Genomic DNA, 17,305 nt, shown 5'->3' with positions numbered 1-17,305 from the left:
TAACTGCAAATCTGTTCTTACCCTCCCCGTACCACCTGAGTGCCGCTATTATTCCTCATCCTTGGGGAAAGGACCCCATATGTGAGTTGCAGAAACCACCTCAGTAACTCCAAGCATCATTATCAATAGTAGGATGAACTGCAGCTGGGATGCACTGAGAAGGCAGGGTAATACTCGCCCTAATCTCTGCATTCATCTCACTGGCCCTCGCTAGGAAGTTTAAGTACATTTACTGGGGATTCTTCAGCCCTTGAAAGGTAGGAAGACATCTATGAGGCTTGACGTACTAGCTAATTAACTTGGGTTTGGAAAAAAGAAAAAAATCTTCTTATCTACTTAACTTGGAGACACTCTCTTTGTTTTTAAGCCTGCAGACTACCTTCTCTTTAAAATGCACATTACGTACAGCTCAGTAGTATGGAATGGATTATTTTTATCGAGGACCTATTTTAACTTGGACCCACGACTATTAACATTTGAGAGAGAGGGTGTGTTTTATTTTAATTTTTTTTTTTTCAAAAAAAAACCCAAACCAAAACAAAACCCAACCCCACTGAGCTGCAGAACCAGCTGAGTGATGGGTCTGCAGCCTGTCATTCACAAGGCAGGCTATAAAATCATCATGCTTCTTTCCCACCCCCCAACCCCGTTCTTAAAAATCCAGGAATGTGAATATACATGTCACTTGGAAATGAACCCTCAAACGCATACACCACACCCCCAAAACTATAAGCAGTTTAAAACACCCAGGTTTATTTCTTGCTGTCTGAAAGGGTGTGTGTATGGGGGGTGAATATCGAGCCTGGGAGAAAGTGATTGAATTCGTGTCTGTAGGAGTTGGGGGCGTTTCATGCAGGAAGACGGACCTGAGCAGCTCCAAAAAGAGTCCCTGCTCAGATTTAAACCAGACTAAAATTTCCTGCAGATTGCACAGAGTGGTTTCAAGCCCTCTCCACGTTCCTAACAGATAGAACAGTGGCATGATTGACCAAGCTTTTTTTTTTTTTTCTTCCCTTCTCTTTTTAAAGTACACATATGATGATGCATCATAGTTATAAACAGATGGTATTTGGCCTCCTTCCTATTCTCAACATTTGGAATTCCTAAACTATGTGAATTAAACAATAATATTTTATAAACATACAAGGGATTTTGCTCACTGCTTTGTTAACATAGAAATTATACAATGCTGACATTTATTTAAATTTTAAAAAGTAAACAAGAGTGTGTATTGAATTAAAGCAAACTAAAATCAACAGAAAGAAATATGTTCTGCGTGCACGTTACCTACAACGGCACGGGCCTTTTTTTTTTTCGGGGAGACGTAATGGGATGAAGCACAAATTGTAGCTTAGACAGTCTGATCCTTTGTGCTCCAAAGGCTCATTTAACACCTCCCCGTAAACAACGGATATTTATACCATAATTGGCCAGTTGACCATCGGTTGTTCATTTACTAGGTAACCTGCTATTATGGAGTTAAAAAGAAGTTCCTTTTTCTGTTGGCTTTTTCTATAGGAGTGAAAGTGTGTTTGCAATTTTAGTACCAACTGGATTCAGTCTAACACTTGTACTTCGGATGAGAAACATTTTCATAATACCGAAATTTGGGGGGAACGGGAGTATTCCTGCCAGAAAAGGGAAGAAGAAAGTATTGGTTCTTAAAAAGAAGGATTCTGTTTGCTCGGTTTCCTCTTTCCTTCCCGTTTTAACCCCTTTTTAGGCGCCTCTCTCTCTCTCTCGCTGCGCAAAATTGAGAAGCACTTAGGTTTTTAATCACTATTCCCAGGTCTGCAAAGAGGTTTCTGTGATGAATAAATAATGAATCAGAGATTTTAATCAGTGTTATGATTTTTGAAAAGGCTAATTATCATTGTTTACAGACATGCCTTTCCAGCGCGATTCCTTGTTTTGCCTCCAAAGCTCCAAGGGTTAAGCCCCTAGTACGCACCCCTCCCGTCCTCCGTCCCCCCCCCCTTCCAGCACCGCGCTCCTGCGCTGGGGTTTCTTTCGAGGTTTGGGGGTATTTTCGGTGTGGCTGGGGTTTTTTGGGGGGAGGAGAAGGGGAGAGCGGACACCCAAACCCTAGGAGAGATGGAGCCCAGCAGCCGGAGGCGCGCAGGGATGGGGGAAAGGCTGCTCGTCCCCGGGCAGCCGCTCCGCACCCGCGGAAAGGCTACCGCGGGGGGGTGGGGGGGGGATGGTGGGAGTGGGTGGGCGTGTGTCTTTCTCTTTGCCGACTATATATATATATACACTCATTATAAACATATATGCGCATATATATAAATACACACGCATTGTAAATTGATCTTATCCTCAAATTAACACTTGATGTTGCTATTATCAATTATATTGATAATAAAAATCGGGGGTCAGCCCGTCCCCCATGGTGGGGGGGAGTGAGGAGCAAGCTGTCGCCCCGCAGAGGGAAACTGAGCTCCGCTCCCGCCCGCAGCGCTGCGCGGAGAGGCGCGGAGCCGCCTACGCTCAGCCCCCCGCAGCGATAGCACTCCCCCCACCCCGGGCTCCGGAGCGTCCGCTCGAGCATCATCATCATCATCATCATCGTTATTATTATTTTTGCTTTAGCTGCCACTGGCCTCGTTTAACCCCGGTTCCTTTCTCTGCCCCCATCTCCATCCTCTCGGCCTCGCCCCGGCGGCCGGGATGGGAAAAGCTTTTCCCGGGGTGGGATATTAAGTACCTCCCCCCCCACACACCCCACAAACCCGTCGGGCAACTCCCCGGGCGCGGCCCCGTTCCCCCCGCCCCGGCAGCCGCCGGCCCCGGGCCCCATCCCCGGGCTCCAGCCGCCGCTTCCCGCCGCCTCCTCCCCGCCGAGCGCCCGGTGCTGCCGCCGCTGCTGCCACGGAGGGTGGGCGAGAAGTTGTTCCGCAGTTATATAGCACTTGATTATCAGTTTCCAGCAACAGCTGTGTATATTCGCCAAGAATGTAAAGAAATATCAGAAGATAATGCAGCGTTGCTATTTATTACCCTATAATTAAAGTTCTGACAGTGTTTCTATTATAAAACCTTATTTGCAAGGGTTCATAACTCAGAGGCAAAATCTTCCTTCAAGACGAAGCCTGGCTCGCCAGGCTGAATCATTTAAGAAGTATTTCAGTTAAATAAGGTTAGCCTATTAGGGGGGTAAAATCGTCAAGGACTTTCATTAAGGTGCTCCTTTGTATCTGCAAATAAAGAACTGCAAAGTCCCCCAAATCGAGGAGAGATATATATATAAAAGAAGGAAATATATATATATATTTATTTTTTAATTTTTTCTTGTAAAATCGAGGATTTGCAGAAAGGCTTTAATACAATTCTCTAGGAAATTATTCCCATGAAAACAATTTGTTTGAAAGAAAACCCCCTCTGGTCTTTTCCACACAAACTAGTCTTGGGCTAGTGCATGAGAACCAAACTTAAAAGTGACTATGAGCAGAAAGGACTAATTAATTTCAACTGTCCTTACTGGAATTAAAAATAAAAACCCAAACCACCACCAACCCCAAAAAAGAATAAACAGCTAGAATGGGGAAAGGTGAATTTAATTTTCAAGGCCCTTTAACTTTTAATAATCAAGAGGAACAATACAGGAGGTACATCCTCCCCTCCCAGTTATCCTGATATAAATTCATTCAAGATTTATATTGGTGTAATAGAGGAGCAGAATTTGCTCCGTGATTTCTAATGAACTGCTGGCTCGGTCTGTAAAAATGCAATTAGAAGAATCTAGCCTCCTAATTCAGAACAGCTTTGAGCAAAGTCAGAGGTCTCCATGCTGCAAACAGGGATGGAAGCCGGGCTGTACCACGGCTCCTCGCAGCGCCTGCAGCACCACCGGAGCCGGGCTTGGGAGTGCTGGAAATGGTTTGCTATGAAATTCCCTAGTTAATTTAGGATTTTCTTCTCTATTATAAGGGGGAAAAGGCAATTCTCATGTGGAATAAACCTGCGTTTCCTGTGATCTCAAACGCTAAAACAAAAGGATTGTAGGATTAGGTGCCTGGCCTTGTCGCTGATGCAACGAGCTGTCTGGTCAGAGCGCTGCTGGGAGGGTCTGGCAGGAGCTGGGCAAACCCACTCGGCTTGAACTCTGCACCAAAACTTGTGCCAAAGTGCTCACAGTTGCTATGTCAATGCAGGTGAGACATCAATAAATACGAAAGTAAGTCAAGGGTAACTCTGTCATTTTACTCATCAGATTAGGTCTCTGCATTCACCACTTACTCATGTGTGTAGGAACAACGGGACCGAGATCCCAATTTGTCTCTCTGACCTTTTGAAGTGAAGGCTTTAAATGAAGCAGCACGGAGCATCCAGCTTGTTTGATCTTCAGAAATTGCGAGGCAAAACTCCTCAGGTTGTTTCAGTCTACAGAGGGCTGGGGGGTGTGTGTGTGCATGGGGGAGAGGTCTACAGCAGGCTGGGGGGTGTGTGTGGGTGTGTGGGGGAGACCGCCTCTGGGGGAAGTCCCACCCCTGACTACCTGAATGTCCCACCTCACCCTCCTGACTGAGGACCTCGAAATGAACCAGGATGTCCCCCCGACACGAGGCCAATCTGAAGGTCCTAGGAGATACAGTAAGGTCGTATTCATCCCTGCTCTAGAGCAGCTGCATATCCTCACTAAGAATGCAAAGAAGTACCAGAAGATAATGCAGTGCTGCTATTTATTACCCTGCAATTAAAGTTCCCACAGCGTTGCTATTATAAAACGTTATTTGCAAAGGGTTTGTAAGGCAGAGGGAAAATTTTCCATTGAGACAGATGAAGCCTCGCTTACCAGAGTGAGGTAGGTATGGTTAAAGGATCACTGATCAGTAAGGACACCAAAGTAGAGCATCACCTCACCAAGGAGCTGGTTGTGGGCTGGACCACGGTGTGTGCAAGGACAGCCAGAGTCTTCCACTCGAAACCACACAGCTTTGGTGAATCGAGTGCTCACCACCAGCACTAGCACAATGTTACAGCATCTCCTCTTTCCCTTTTATTGGAGAATGACTCACTGTGAAACTCAAACCAATTTGCTTTAATTGCATCTTGCCTCGGTTTCCCTATCAGCAAAGACAAGAAGAATCTGCTCTTGTCAGTGCAAGGTGGGGTAACATCAGCGAATATGTGACACGCTCCAGTATGAAGTGCCAGGGGTCCTGTTACTTGGCTCTACACAGACATGACTCCGGCGCCTACGGATGCTGTCTTGAGGACCGCTTCTGCTCAGCCACACTAACTGCCTGGACACAAGCTGGGCTTCAGTTGAGCATATATGAAGAGGAATCAGCTTACAGGACTGACACTGCAAAATTCCAACTCTGCAGTGCTAGGAAAACATCCCAACACTTACCATCAGACCTCCCTTGGGTTTTTTGATTGCCCAATGGAGTAATTCTAAAGAGAGGTGCCGCACGCTCTCTCTCACACTGGGAAAGGACAGTTCAGCATCCCGGTGGCACCCAAAGGCAGGAAGGCACGTGTGCAGGGAGGGACCAGCCCACGCCTTTCACCTGCTGAGGACGGTGTTTGGGCAAAGGGAAGATGCTGACGTCTGCTGCCTGCCGGCACGGGGAGAGGAGCTTCCCTGTCTGGTACCTGGGAAGCTGAGACCATCGCTGCCCGCAAAGAGAGGTCTTACCAGGCTTCACATCGTAAGGCCTTTCCCAGAGTCCTCTTCTTGCTTCTTCCCGGAGCGGAGTTGAAAATCTTGGAATTGTCATAACGTTTTATTATCACTTGCAAAACAGATTCTACTTCATCAGATAAAGACACAATTGCATTCATTGACTCTGACACAAGGATATGCATAGTGATAAACATACAGATAGATGTACACACTTATACATGAATGAGATATGCTAATTAAAAATTGCAGTGGGCACTTTATTAAAAATTTATTGTACAATCTACATCTTCAAAACATTTTACATCAACAAATATAGCAGCTTGACTGCTGGAATCATAAGTGATTTATCTTTAAAAGACTGTATTTGTAACCGGATGCGCAGATTCTTGATGAACTGCCGTTACGTTTTAAACTACTGGTTTTTATTGGAAGTATTTGACTGTTATCTGTTTGTTCTCCATCCTTGAGAGAAATAAAACAAGTGTCTCGGCTTTCATTTTATCGGATAGATGGCACCATGTAGCATATTTCCCATGCTAGTTTGAATTACAGCTGTTTATCTTTCAGCTTTCTTTAAGATTAATTAAATGCAAATGTAACTCCGCGAATCATGGGATTACCTGCCAGACCCCTTATTAATACCTTCACTTAAAAACCCCTGTGCCAGAGAGTCATTAATTTGCAAAAAAAAAAAAAAAAAATAAAAAGAGAAGTGCTAAAGCAGCCCTTTGCCTCCAAACAACCCAGAGCTGGCTGCCCAATTAGTCCGGCAGCATTCGGATCCTCCTTTCAGGCCCTGTGGCCCTTTGAGGACACAATAAGGCTCCAATGATAACCTGGCAACCTAGGTAGAAACTCAGCCAAGTGTGAGCGTTTGAAGCTGCAGCTTGGCTGCCATCGTGTCGGCGAAAAGAAAGAATTCAGGCACCATGTCATCCAGTACAAAGGATAAAAACAGATTCAACCGGAAATTCAATGTGGCACCACATATGGGATACATGAGTGCGGTTATACAACAGGCCACATATTTTTTTTGAACAGTCTCCTGCATGTGATGCCGAGGACATGTGTAACCATCATAACGTCTCTAAGAATCTGTATTTAATTTGAGCTGGGGTGGTGGCAGGGATTGGAGATCTGAAGCCGCCACAGGTTTGTGGCAGATGGCTCTGTGTCAGCTATGACAAGCAGCCAGGCTCGGCTTCCTCTGCAGATTTTCTTTTCTCTCTGATCAGGTAAATATGGGCACACTCTGGAAACTTCCACAATTCTGCCTGAGGCTGCAAGTTTGTGACTTAGCCCCATCTGTCACAAATCTTCCCTCGGTTCTGCTGTGAGCAGAGACCTGAATTTACCGCCGAGCGCTGCCCAAGAAAACCCAGCCGTCTCGCCCTGCGAGGAAGCACAAGAGAGGGGAAAAAAAAACACACACGAAGCTGAGTTAGATGCTGGGTACAGGAACGGGACGTCTATCGCGGCGGGAAAGAGCACAAGGATCTGTGCCGAAACGCTCTGCAACACCCGGGATTTCCGGAGGGGTGGAAGCGAGCGGGCCTGAGAGCTCTCACGTGGTGTTATTTGGGAACGGGGTGAATTCTGTGGGGGTTTTTAAAGACAGGTGAGCTGGTCAGCAGCCCAAGGTTGTTTGCTCCTACTTCAGTGACCAAACATCCATCTGCTGTACTGGTGGTCTTGGTGGATGGGGCAAGGACTGAACACCCGCGGAGACGGATCTGCCCCTCTCGCCCTCAGACACAGCAGGACCACAAACCAGCAGGAGCAAGGTCCTAATTCTCCTGCTTGACCATCATCAGATTGGATTCAGGGCTTTATTTTAGAGTAACCTTGGAGACGATACACTGATACACTCAACTCCTTTTTTTGGGGTGGGAATGATAACTCTGCAAAGGTCTGGGCGTTTGGTTTTCCACGGAATAGTGTTTCGGTCAACAGTTCCTAACTACACAGAGATCAAGGTTTTACACAACACATGGTCTCCCCATGAAGAACATGCAGCACAGTCAGATGTCAGTGGCAGAACAGTATCTTTTATGAAATAATCAACTTGTTTGCTTCTCGTGGCCTGGGATGAGAACTGAAGCAATTGCTATCTATTGCCATCATTAGACTTCAGAGTTATTCTTTAGGATTTAATCAGTACTATTCCCTCCTTCAGACCTGCTGTTTCAGGATAGTTCAAGAAGGCAGTTCTGATCTGGTGTACATTTTATGCACTTTTTAAAAAAAGCCTTAATAAATTTAAAAATCAGAGGCTATAATACAGTACAAAACCTGAGATTAGGAAGACGAGTGATTAACAGGCACAGTTTGTATTGGGTCAGCTTTAGTCCATGACACAGCTCCTTTTCTGTGAGTGCTGGGGAAGAATCAAGGTGAAAAGCAGCTTGTAGTCATTACTTTTCGAGATGAACTTGCAAACTCCAAGCACGTTTGGAAACCACCAGCAAAAGACAGCACCAGTTTATGTGGACTGGGTGCACCGTGAGGCCTGAGTCAGAGCCACATACTGCTCCTCGGGGTTTTTCCCTGCACTAGCTGTTCTGTACAGCAGTTTTTTAAGCCTCATGTCATTCTTTCTGCCTTTGAACAAAAAAATTCTCAAATGTTGGATGCGAATCTTGTGCAAGATATGCGGGTGGGTACCTTGCACAGGATGGGTCAGAACACACTGTCCAACTGCAACAGGAGGAAAACAGGTCCAGCCTTACTTTTTCAAGGTAATTTGAATATAGTTTGCTGAAAACCAGTAAGTTTCAATGCTTTTTGCAACTTTTCTTTCAAATTCAATCTCATTACCTCGGACCCGTTTCTCCATCTACCCTTGTGCGGTGGCTGTAGTTCACCTGCCAGCTTTCACTTGCTTTCTAAAACTCGATTGGGAGCTATCTAACACTCTCAAAATGAGAAGTTCAAAGTCCTGGTGGTTACACCAAAAGATGCCCACAGAGCTGCTTTCTTAACGAACACCTTCCTCCTGCTCTACGAGTGCAGCCAACTGCTACGAGCTACAGCCTGTTCTCAGAGAGCTGACATCTGGGTTGGACTCGTTGATCTCTTGAGTTTGGGGTTGGAGTCGATGATCTCTTGAGGTCCCTTCCAACCCTTACAATTCTGTGATTCTGTGATCTCCTAGATGTACACCTCAGAGAGACAAGAGCAAGGCAAGCCCTGGGAAAAGCTCAGGTTCAGGACATCTCTATCTATGTACACGCATACTTACGTGTATCTCTACATAGGTATGGCTGGATCCCAGGATGACTAGGAGACAACTTCAAGAGCCTACTGGCTGGCTCATTTGTTTCACCCACACACTGCTTGAAGACCTAAGGTTGGCCCAAAATGCTTAACTTTTGTTCCACAGTCCACCAGATCCTCTCACCAGTGCAAACCTTCTAAGCTACCTGGATTTCACCTCTATCACCCATACATATGGGCATGGAAAATGTCCAGGCTTGAGTCTAACCTGGGTGCGACCCTGAGCAGCTTAATCCAACTTTGCAGTTAGATCTGACTTTGAAGGTGGCCCTGCTTTGAGCAGAGGCTGACCAGATGACTTCCAGAGGTACCTCCCTTAACTACTCTGTGATTCTAAATAAGTAACCAAAGTTTCCTCTCACAAAAGAAATCCTTATGTTATATTCATTTTACTTAGGACCCCATGCTTAAGGACTGAGATGTGTCAGAGACTTCAGAGTCCCAGGCTGCTATGACCTTCACACACAGGCTCTGAGAAGCAGATCTAGACCATCTCTGAATCCACTTTTCATTACTTCCACTGGAAACCAAGCTTCTCAAGAGGCAAATACGAGTTTCCCACTTGTGCTTCCAAGCTCCTTCTGACCTGTGCCTCACACTAACCGGGGAGAAGCACAGATCCTATACAAATCCTTCTTTTTTCCTCTGCAAACATCCTCTGCCGGAAATATCTGTACTATTTGCATATCCTATAGAGCTCTAAATTAACTTTATCAGCTCAGGACAAAAGATCTGGAGAACACTGTAAGCAAACATCTGCTCAATATACATTCACCATTAAAAAGTAAACAGTATGTTTGGCTCCATAAGGAACAGGTTGAAAATTATCAGAGTACAACACATCACATAAACCGATGGCACGGCCCAGAATACTCCATAAAGCAATGATCACACCAGCACAAAAAAACAGCTCTCAAGCATGAAAATGGCTTGGATGATGACAGATTAGAACATAAACATGGAATAACATTCACGAGGAGAGGCTGAAAAGACCAGGATACTGTAAGAGTTTGACAAATGTTTATAAAATAATGAATGGTATGGAAAAAAATGGATGGGGAGCTTCTGCTTCCAGGTGACCAACTCCAGAGTAAGAATACAACTCAACTGAAGGTGGGAAAGCCCTGAGCCAGTTAAAGGAAATGTTTTTTAGCACCAGTTCTGAATATGTTATGAACCACTTTGCTACAGGAAGCCAGAAGCAGGGGCTTCCAAGGGCCTGAATGTCAAACAGAACTATTATGTGTAGCCTGGCAATACTTCAGGAATCACTATGTTGGAAAAGACCTTGGAGATCATCAACTCCAGTCGTACCTGTCCTCTATTAAACCATATCCCTGAGCACATCATCTACCCATCTGTTAAACACACCCAGGGGTGGGGACTCATCCCCCTCCCTGGACAGCCTGTTCCAGTGCCCTTTTGGTGAAGCACTTTTTCCTAATGTCTAATCTGACCCTGCCCTGGCGCAGCTTGAGGCCATTTCCCCTCATCCTATCACCTGTCACCTGGCTGAAGAGACCAACCCCCACCTCTCTACACCCTCCTTTCAAGTAATTGTAGGAAGTGATAAGGTCTCCCCTCAGCTCCAGGCTAAACACCCCCAGCTCCCTCAGCCGCCCCTTGTAAGGTTTGCTCTTAACACTTAATACTAAAAGGTTGTGAACAATGATAAAATCTCCAAGCCCAAGGTCAGGACCAATCTCAAACTCTAAAGACAAAAAGTAGACCTTTAATATCCTGTTCCACCCTTCTCCCAAGTATCCAATGCTCACTGCTATCAAAACCATGGAATTAGACACATGGCATCCTGATCCAGTTAGCATCTGTAAGGAATGGAATTTTGCTGGGTAGCAGGAAAGGATAAGGGCAGGGCCATCATCCCTGATGCTTACATGCCCTGTACAAGAACTATGGACAACTTCTGCTCCTTGCAATAGGGCTGAGTGGCTGATAGGGCATCTGGTGTGAGGATCCCCTGCATCCCCACATGTCCAGCGCCCCGTATCCTTAGGCTGAGAATGCCTCCTGCTGCCTCCTTAGCTGTGTCTAAATGTTAAAGCTGGACCAGGAGCAGTTTTCCTTTCTATGTATTTTCCCAAAATACTAAAGATACTGCTTTATCTCAAATCAGAGCAAAAAGAAAAGGCAAAAAAAAAAAAGGCAGAAAGAAAAAAAAAAAAAGTAAGTTTTGTTAGAACTGCCCTATACAGCCAAATCCTGAGACTGGAAACAATTCAGATGTCTACGGTCTAACTGGGATCTTAATTTGATTTTACAGCAGTTTAATCCCTTTGAATTCAGCAGCTTTCCTTCTACAGTGGTGTAAGAAATGAGAAAAAAAAAAAAAGGAAAAAAAAATCACGCCATGTGTCTTTTCATAGGCAGGTGAGCTTCTGTAGTGTGATGGAAATGAGAAGATGAATGTCAGAAAGTGGGCCAAATTCTTTTCTCCGTTAAACAAGCATGAGTGAGAGTAGGATTTTTCTGTAGGAACTGAAGCTGACAGCATGTCAACCAGCACTCATTCAGCTGGGAGGGCTGGGAGAGATTATTTAAAGTTGTCAGCTCCTTCCATGCCTGGCTTTTGGCAACTCTTCTTGTCCCTTTCCACTGTATACTCTTTATACATGCTGTTTTAAATTAAGGAACTGAAGTGAGGGAACTGAAAGGTAAACTTAAAGAAAATAACGCAGAAACAAATGCTTTGCCCTATTTTACTATTTTTTAAATTTTAAATCTGCCAGCTAGGGAGCCTTCAAGCCCTGATGGGTCCTATGGTGTACTCTGATGGAAACCAATGCCCTGCTGCTGTTACTTGCTTTGTTCTGGCACTTACTCTGGCAACCACAACCACCCAGAACCAGTGAGCAACGTTCTCAGTCCATAAAACTGGAGCAGAAGGTGTAATTGATAACAAACGGGGTCCGCCTCCCGCTCATCCCAATCTCCTGTTAATAGCTGGTAGAAGGTGATGTCCAAATGTAAATGAGCCAGCCTTGGGTACTGTGAGAATTCACAGGGCTTTCATAGGTGCTTACATTATGGACAGCTTTACAAGTCTGTAGCGTGAATCTGCTCCGTGGAGTGAAGCTGTCACAGTTTCACATCTCTGGGTCTGTGCATTTGCACCGGGGTATCGCTGTGTCCGGCTCCCTAACCCAACTGCCCCGCTGCCGCTTGTCTCCCTTTTGCCCCTAACTTTGACAGCTGAAGGAATAACCGCCTGCTTAATTAGACCACTACTTAATTATTACAGATAGCCTCAGTAACAGAAACCCAACAGTATGTAAAAGGATAAGCCAAGGTACTTGTGATGATTACTTCCCCGATCTATGAGGATGAATCCCCGAACAGTAACGAGAAGCACTGTTTGTTTTTAAAGCATTTTTACTTTCAGGACTCCACAGCTACTTCATGAATCACAGAATCACAAGGTTGGAAAAGACCTTTAAGATCATCAAGTCCAACCGTTCCCATCTTATGCTAAACCGTATCCCTAAGTACCTCATCTACCCTGTTTTTAAACACATCCAGAGAAGGTGACTCAACGCCCTCCATGGGCAGCCTGTTCCAGGCCCTGACAACTCTTTCAGTAACAATTTTTTTTCTAATCTCTAATCTGAACTTGAGGTGGGGAGCATGTCAGGAAGGTTTCTGAGAGAAAAGTGCTTAATTACTATGCGCCAGTGTGCTGGGGTCCCTTTACTATCCCACAACAGGATATATAATATTATCCTGACCCAAAAAACGGGAAAATGCAGTGGTGGCAGTGCTGCATACCCTGAGTGATCTCACTGCTTCCTGAAAATCCTTCCACCTAAAATGACATTAACAGCACATATCTCAGTCAGCGTTTCTCTAGGAGGTTTTGCGGATGGTTTCGTTGTGAAAGGAAGACTTGGCATACGTGGGTGTAGGTACAAAAAGACAACTCTAACAGTATTCTCCGAGCTGATCCAAAGCCTATTAAAGACAACAGGGATTGTTTCACTGGTGCTCCCAGGTTCTGGATTAGCTTCATGCTTTACTCACTTTAAAGAGATTCCCCCATTCAGCTCACTTGCTACCTGTTGCAGGTTTTCCACCTGAACGCTTGGAAGATCTGAATGGGGATGTATGATGTTAACAGTGCCCACGTACAAGGAGTAGGATAAACACCTTCAGCTTGCCTGAAAATCATCCCAAGTGATTTAAAAAAAATTTAAAAAGAGGAAAAAAAAAATCCTTTCAGCAGATCAGCATTTTGCTAAAGGGGCTCGTGTGTGTATTTTAAACCCATAGTATTTTGTATCAGTATTTGCTGTCATGTTACTGCTGGTTTTTAGCTTGCTGTGGCTCTGCTGAGGAGCTGGGGATCCACACGCAGAGGGATGGATGATCCACGTGAAACACAACTATTAGCTGAACTTGAAGCACTGGGAAATGTCAAGGTAAACGTTTAAGGACTGTTTTCTCTTTGAAGCCACCACGTATAGCTAGCTATACAATACTATTGACTCAAGAAGTAATGCCGAACACTGGAAGTGTTCAGTCAGCATTTTAAACTATTATGAGCTACCTTCTGAACCATTGCCAAGTTAATAGACAATGAAAGATAATGAGCTTGAAATTGGGTGTTAAATTGCATTTTTGGTTCTCTCCCTTTTTTTTTTTTTTTTTCTTGAAGTTTAACTGTTTCCTGCAGAAACAACATCATCTTTGATGTATCATTATGTAAACGTCTATTTTTAGGTCTCAAGGAAAGTCAGACGTGGGCTAAAAAACCCTCGCTCCTCCTGCTGCATGTGTGCGGGAAGGGGTCGAGAGGCAGACGACGCGCAGCAAGACCCAACACTTTCTGCTCCCCAGAGGGAGGATGCTGGAGAGATGAGGTTAGGTCTGCTGGCAGCATGAGCCTCCAAATTAAGAAGGAGATTACTCGACTTGCTCGTTAACGGCGTGCCTGGACGGCGACAGCCAGGGAACACGCTAAAGAGACCACGTTTGTATCGCACGGGTAACCAGAGGAGTCGTTTCTGCACGCTCCCAAGTTTTTAAGGATTTTCAGCTGAATTTAGGGTCGTTTCTGGGGTTTTGTTTCACAAATACGACCTGAAACACCTTCGTCGAGCAGGGGTCACATCTATCCAACCCGCCCATGGCATAGCTTGGACTTTATAAGTCAGAAAGCACTGTGAATTTACGCATCAGCATGCAGAGAAGAGTGGCTGTTTTTCTAAAAGCAGCATCGTGTAAGAATAGGTCTATGCTGGAGTAGGAGAAAATTTGGGGCTTCGTATACAATTGTGTAATTAAGGAAAAAAACCCACCCCAAACACCCCCCCTTGTGACTCCTAGCAGCCTAAATACAGCTCTTAAAAATGTGAGAGTTGGTCTAGGACTGAGCACTCGACCAAAACTCGGATAGTCTGGCATTGAAACTGTGCCTTCTCTACATAAATAACTGAGATGAATAGGACATGATTAATGCTGGTTAAATATGCTCCCCAGAAACTTTTGTTTTTATGCTCGATACACCTTAAAAAACAGAGTTAAAATAATCATAATTATCAAAATAATTGAAATCCCTCAGAAAGGCAGAGCAATCTTACCTGGTACAAATCACCTGCATTTTTTGAGGACTGAGGATTAAATTAGGATAGGAAGGTAGGCTTATCCTCATTAGTATAATTGTAGGATCTTTCTTTTATTTTCCTTTTAAACTAATGAGTTGAATTAATCCAGGTTCATTTTTATAAGCCTCTTGGGTCCAAATGTAAAGGACAGTCATTTTAGAAAACAATAAATTAAAAAAAAAGCATGTAGCATGCATTAAGTGCACGTATTTCATAAGACCTAGGTTAATACAACTGGCATCTAGCTTAATTAATCCTTGTTAGTGTAACGACTAATATCCCTCCCTAGCATGTTTCCTTTAAACATTAGTATGTTAATTAAATGTTGTTTTTTTAAGGGTGGGTTGTTTTTTTTTTTCTCCCTTTGTACTTGGATATGGCATTATATCATGTAAAACTATTCCGAACAACTACCTTATAGAGATGTTTCCTTACAGTATCTGGTCTCTTGCAGAAATTCTGAAGCCTTTTAAAAAGCTGTTCAGGTGTAGAATACAGATATTCAGCTGCAGGAAAAACAGATACATTTTTAATGAAACAAAAACCTCAAAGCACACACTCGATATTAGTCACTTTACTAATTAAAAATGCATATTGCTCTGTGCCGCCTCGTGTTTTACATTATTTAAGCATGATTTTATAAGGTTACCTCAGCTCACAAGGATGTTTAATGCTAAATAAGACTGTGTAGTTGTGCTGTTTAGACATCTCCTTTGGGTGATTAAAATACATTATTCTAATGTAACACAATGCATATGTGATACATTTAGTGATGAGATTTTTCAAAGAACCGGTACTACGTTAGCGTGCATCCTGTAACAGGCTTGCATGTTATTAAGTATTAAATTGTTTAAATAATTTGGTGTGATTTTCAGACCTCAGGTTTTGGGTTGGGTTTTTGGTTTGGGTTTTTTTTTTTTCTTCTGCATATCAAAAAAAAATCTGCAAGCCGTTGCAGCATCACTGACCTTTTAACAAAAAAATCTATCATTACGGGTTGTGTATGCTAACAATGAAGAATGCTATTTCAAAACTTGCTTTTGTGTTATCTTAAAAGAACAGATGGCAAATATAAACTTCGTCTAATGTATTAAAACACATAAAATTTTCCTTAACACTAACATGTTGGCTTGCCAAATAAACAATTGCTTTTTGCTCAAGTTTACTCTCAAACTTTGTACGTTCACATGATTTGCGCCGTGATGTTTCAGGAGGAAAAGAATGTGTAGTAAAGAAGCAGCTACCTGGGAATATCTCTGGGTACACCAAGGCTTTGGGACACAGCGGGTAACAGCCACAATACACAGCTTCCACCCTGGAGATCAGAAATAAGAAATACACACAATTAGCCATCGGTGAGTCAAAAAACTTACTGTGGTGCAAGAGCACTGGGGCTGGCTACATATAACAAGAGTGAAAAGTGTGGGTTGTTTTTTTTTTTTTTCCCCCTCAGCAGCATAATCCTTCTAAATGCCAAAGTTGCTCTTTTTAAAGAAAATTTTATTGATCATATGAATTACATAGAACAGAACAGCGAGCATATGTTTTGTGCGCTGAATAAATCAAAGCGCAGCTCTGCATTTTTTTGTTTTTTAAATACTGTTTAACACATTTTATAATCAGCAGACAGACACATGTAACAACATGGTGAAGTATGGACGGCTTTTCTTAATAACGCTGCAGTAAAAAAAAAACCCAAGGGCGTTACGTGCGCGCATCGGGATGCACGCGGGCGCGTCAGCGCGGGCGCACGCAGACACATCTACCTGGCAGAACGCAATACTCTCCTTAAGACTTTCCGACTCTGAAGGTTAGGATCAAATATAGGCTAGGAGTAGCTCTCAGCACACTTAGGGATGGGATATTTGAGCTCGAGCACACGCTTTGGGTAATTTATTTAATATTTTGGGATCATAAAGCATTATATTTTTAAATAACTACCAATGAGATTCCTTTGGCAAAGCACGAGGCGCTTTTGTACTTGGGAAGAATTTATGCATCTCCTGTAACATCGAACCCAAAGTTTGCTAGCAGAGAACCCAAAGAAAAGCGATCCCCTCAGTGCCTACACTTTAGCCACTGAACGGGTTAAGGCATCGCGTCTTCAGCTTATTTTATTTCATGCATAATGACCACTGATCTGACACAACGTCCCTCCAAAGATACAACTGTAATTTCTGTTGGCCAGAAATTACACAGTGAAATTCAAAACACTTCTTAAAATATGTTTATTTTATGAGAGTCTTTGAATTTCCTCCAACATGTTGACCATACGAGGGCTTTATTTTTAACTTCAGTTTCCCTCAATCCCCAGGAAAAGAAAAATAACATCTGAAATCTTGTCAACGTTCACCTTTTCTATTTTCAGTGACAAGCCAAAAGGCTTTCGCTACCTTCATGTGCGTATCGAGTTCGGTACTTCAGCACAGGCACGCAGAAGGAACTCTGTTTCCTTTAGATGTGTTCAGTTTTGAACAGGAAAATAAAAATAAAATAAAATGAAGAATGACATATTCAGTCTTCATGCTAGAAATCTACACATATCCACAAAACCCCGAGACACACATCTCTCTGCAAATGCCTTTCCTAAGCAATGATTGCTAGGGTGGTGGGGTTTTTTTTTTCCATAAACTTTTAAAATTTGTAATTTATGGTGGTTTTTTTTTTCTTTAAATAACATATGCACTTCAGATTGCATTTTAAACATTAACAACGATTTCGAAGTGTACATCGTCTAGCACTATATTTTTTACCAAAGGGAAATGTTTCTGATGTGTGA

At 43.5% G+C, this 17,305-nt stretch overlaps 1 protein-coding gene across 7 annotated transcripts in view; it reads right to left on the bottom strand.

Annotated features, from left to right (window-relative positions):
• Positions 1–5,858: 5,858 nt before the first annotated feature.
• Positions 5,859–17,305, bottom strand: part of GTDC1 (glycosyltransferase like domain containing 1) — a gene marked incomplete at its 5' end in the record, with an annotated part of 128,366 nt that continues 116,919 nt past the window's right edge. For 5 of the 7 annotated variants that reach the window (XM_084264681.1, XM_084264685.1, XM_084264687.1 and 2 more), the window contains 3 exons: positions 5,859–7,024; positions 14,941–15,032; positions 15,771–15,841. In XM_084264681.1, coding sequence (XP_084120807.1) covers positions 6,941–7,024; positions 14,941–15,032; positions 15,771–15,841 — 247 coding nt within the window. In that variant the 3' untranslated portion in view covers positions 5,859–6,940. The remainder of the gene's footprint in view (positions 7,025–14,940; positions 15,033–15,770; positions 15,842–17,305) is intronic. The other 2 variants (XM_084264682.1, XM_084264686.1) reach the window with 2 other exon arrangements.

The sequence above is a fragment of the Gallinula chloropus genome (genome assembly GCF_964237585.1).
Source record: "Gallinula chloropus genome assembly, chromosome: 5".
Classification (NCBI taxonomy): domain Eukaryota; kingdom Metazoa; phylum Chordata; class Aves; order Gruiformes; family Rallidae; genus Gallinula; species Gallinula chloropus.
The sequence above is the reverse complement of the archived record's forward strand: the minus strand, read 5'-3'. Positions and strand labels throughout refer to the sequence as shown.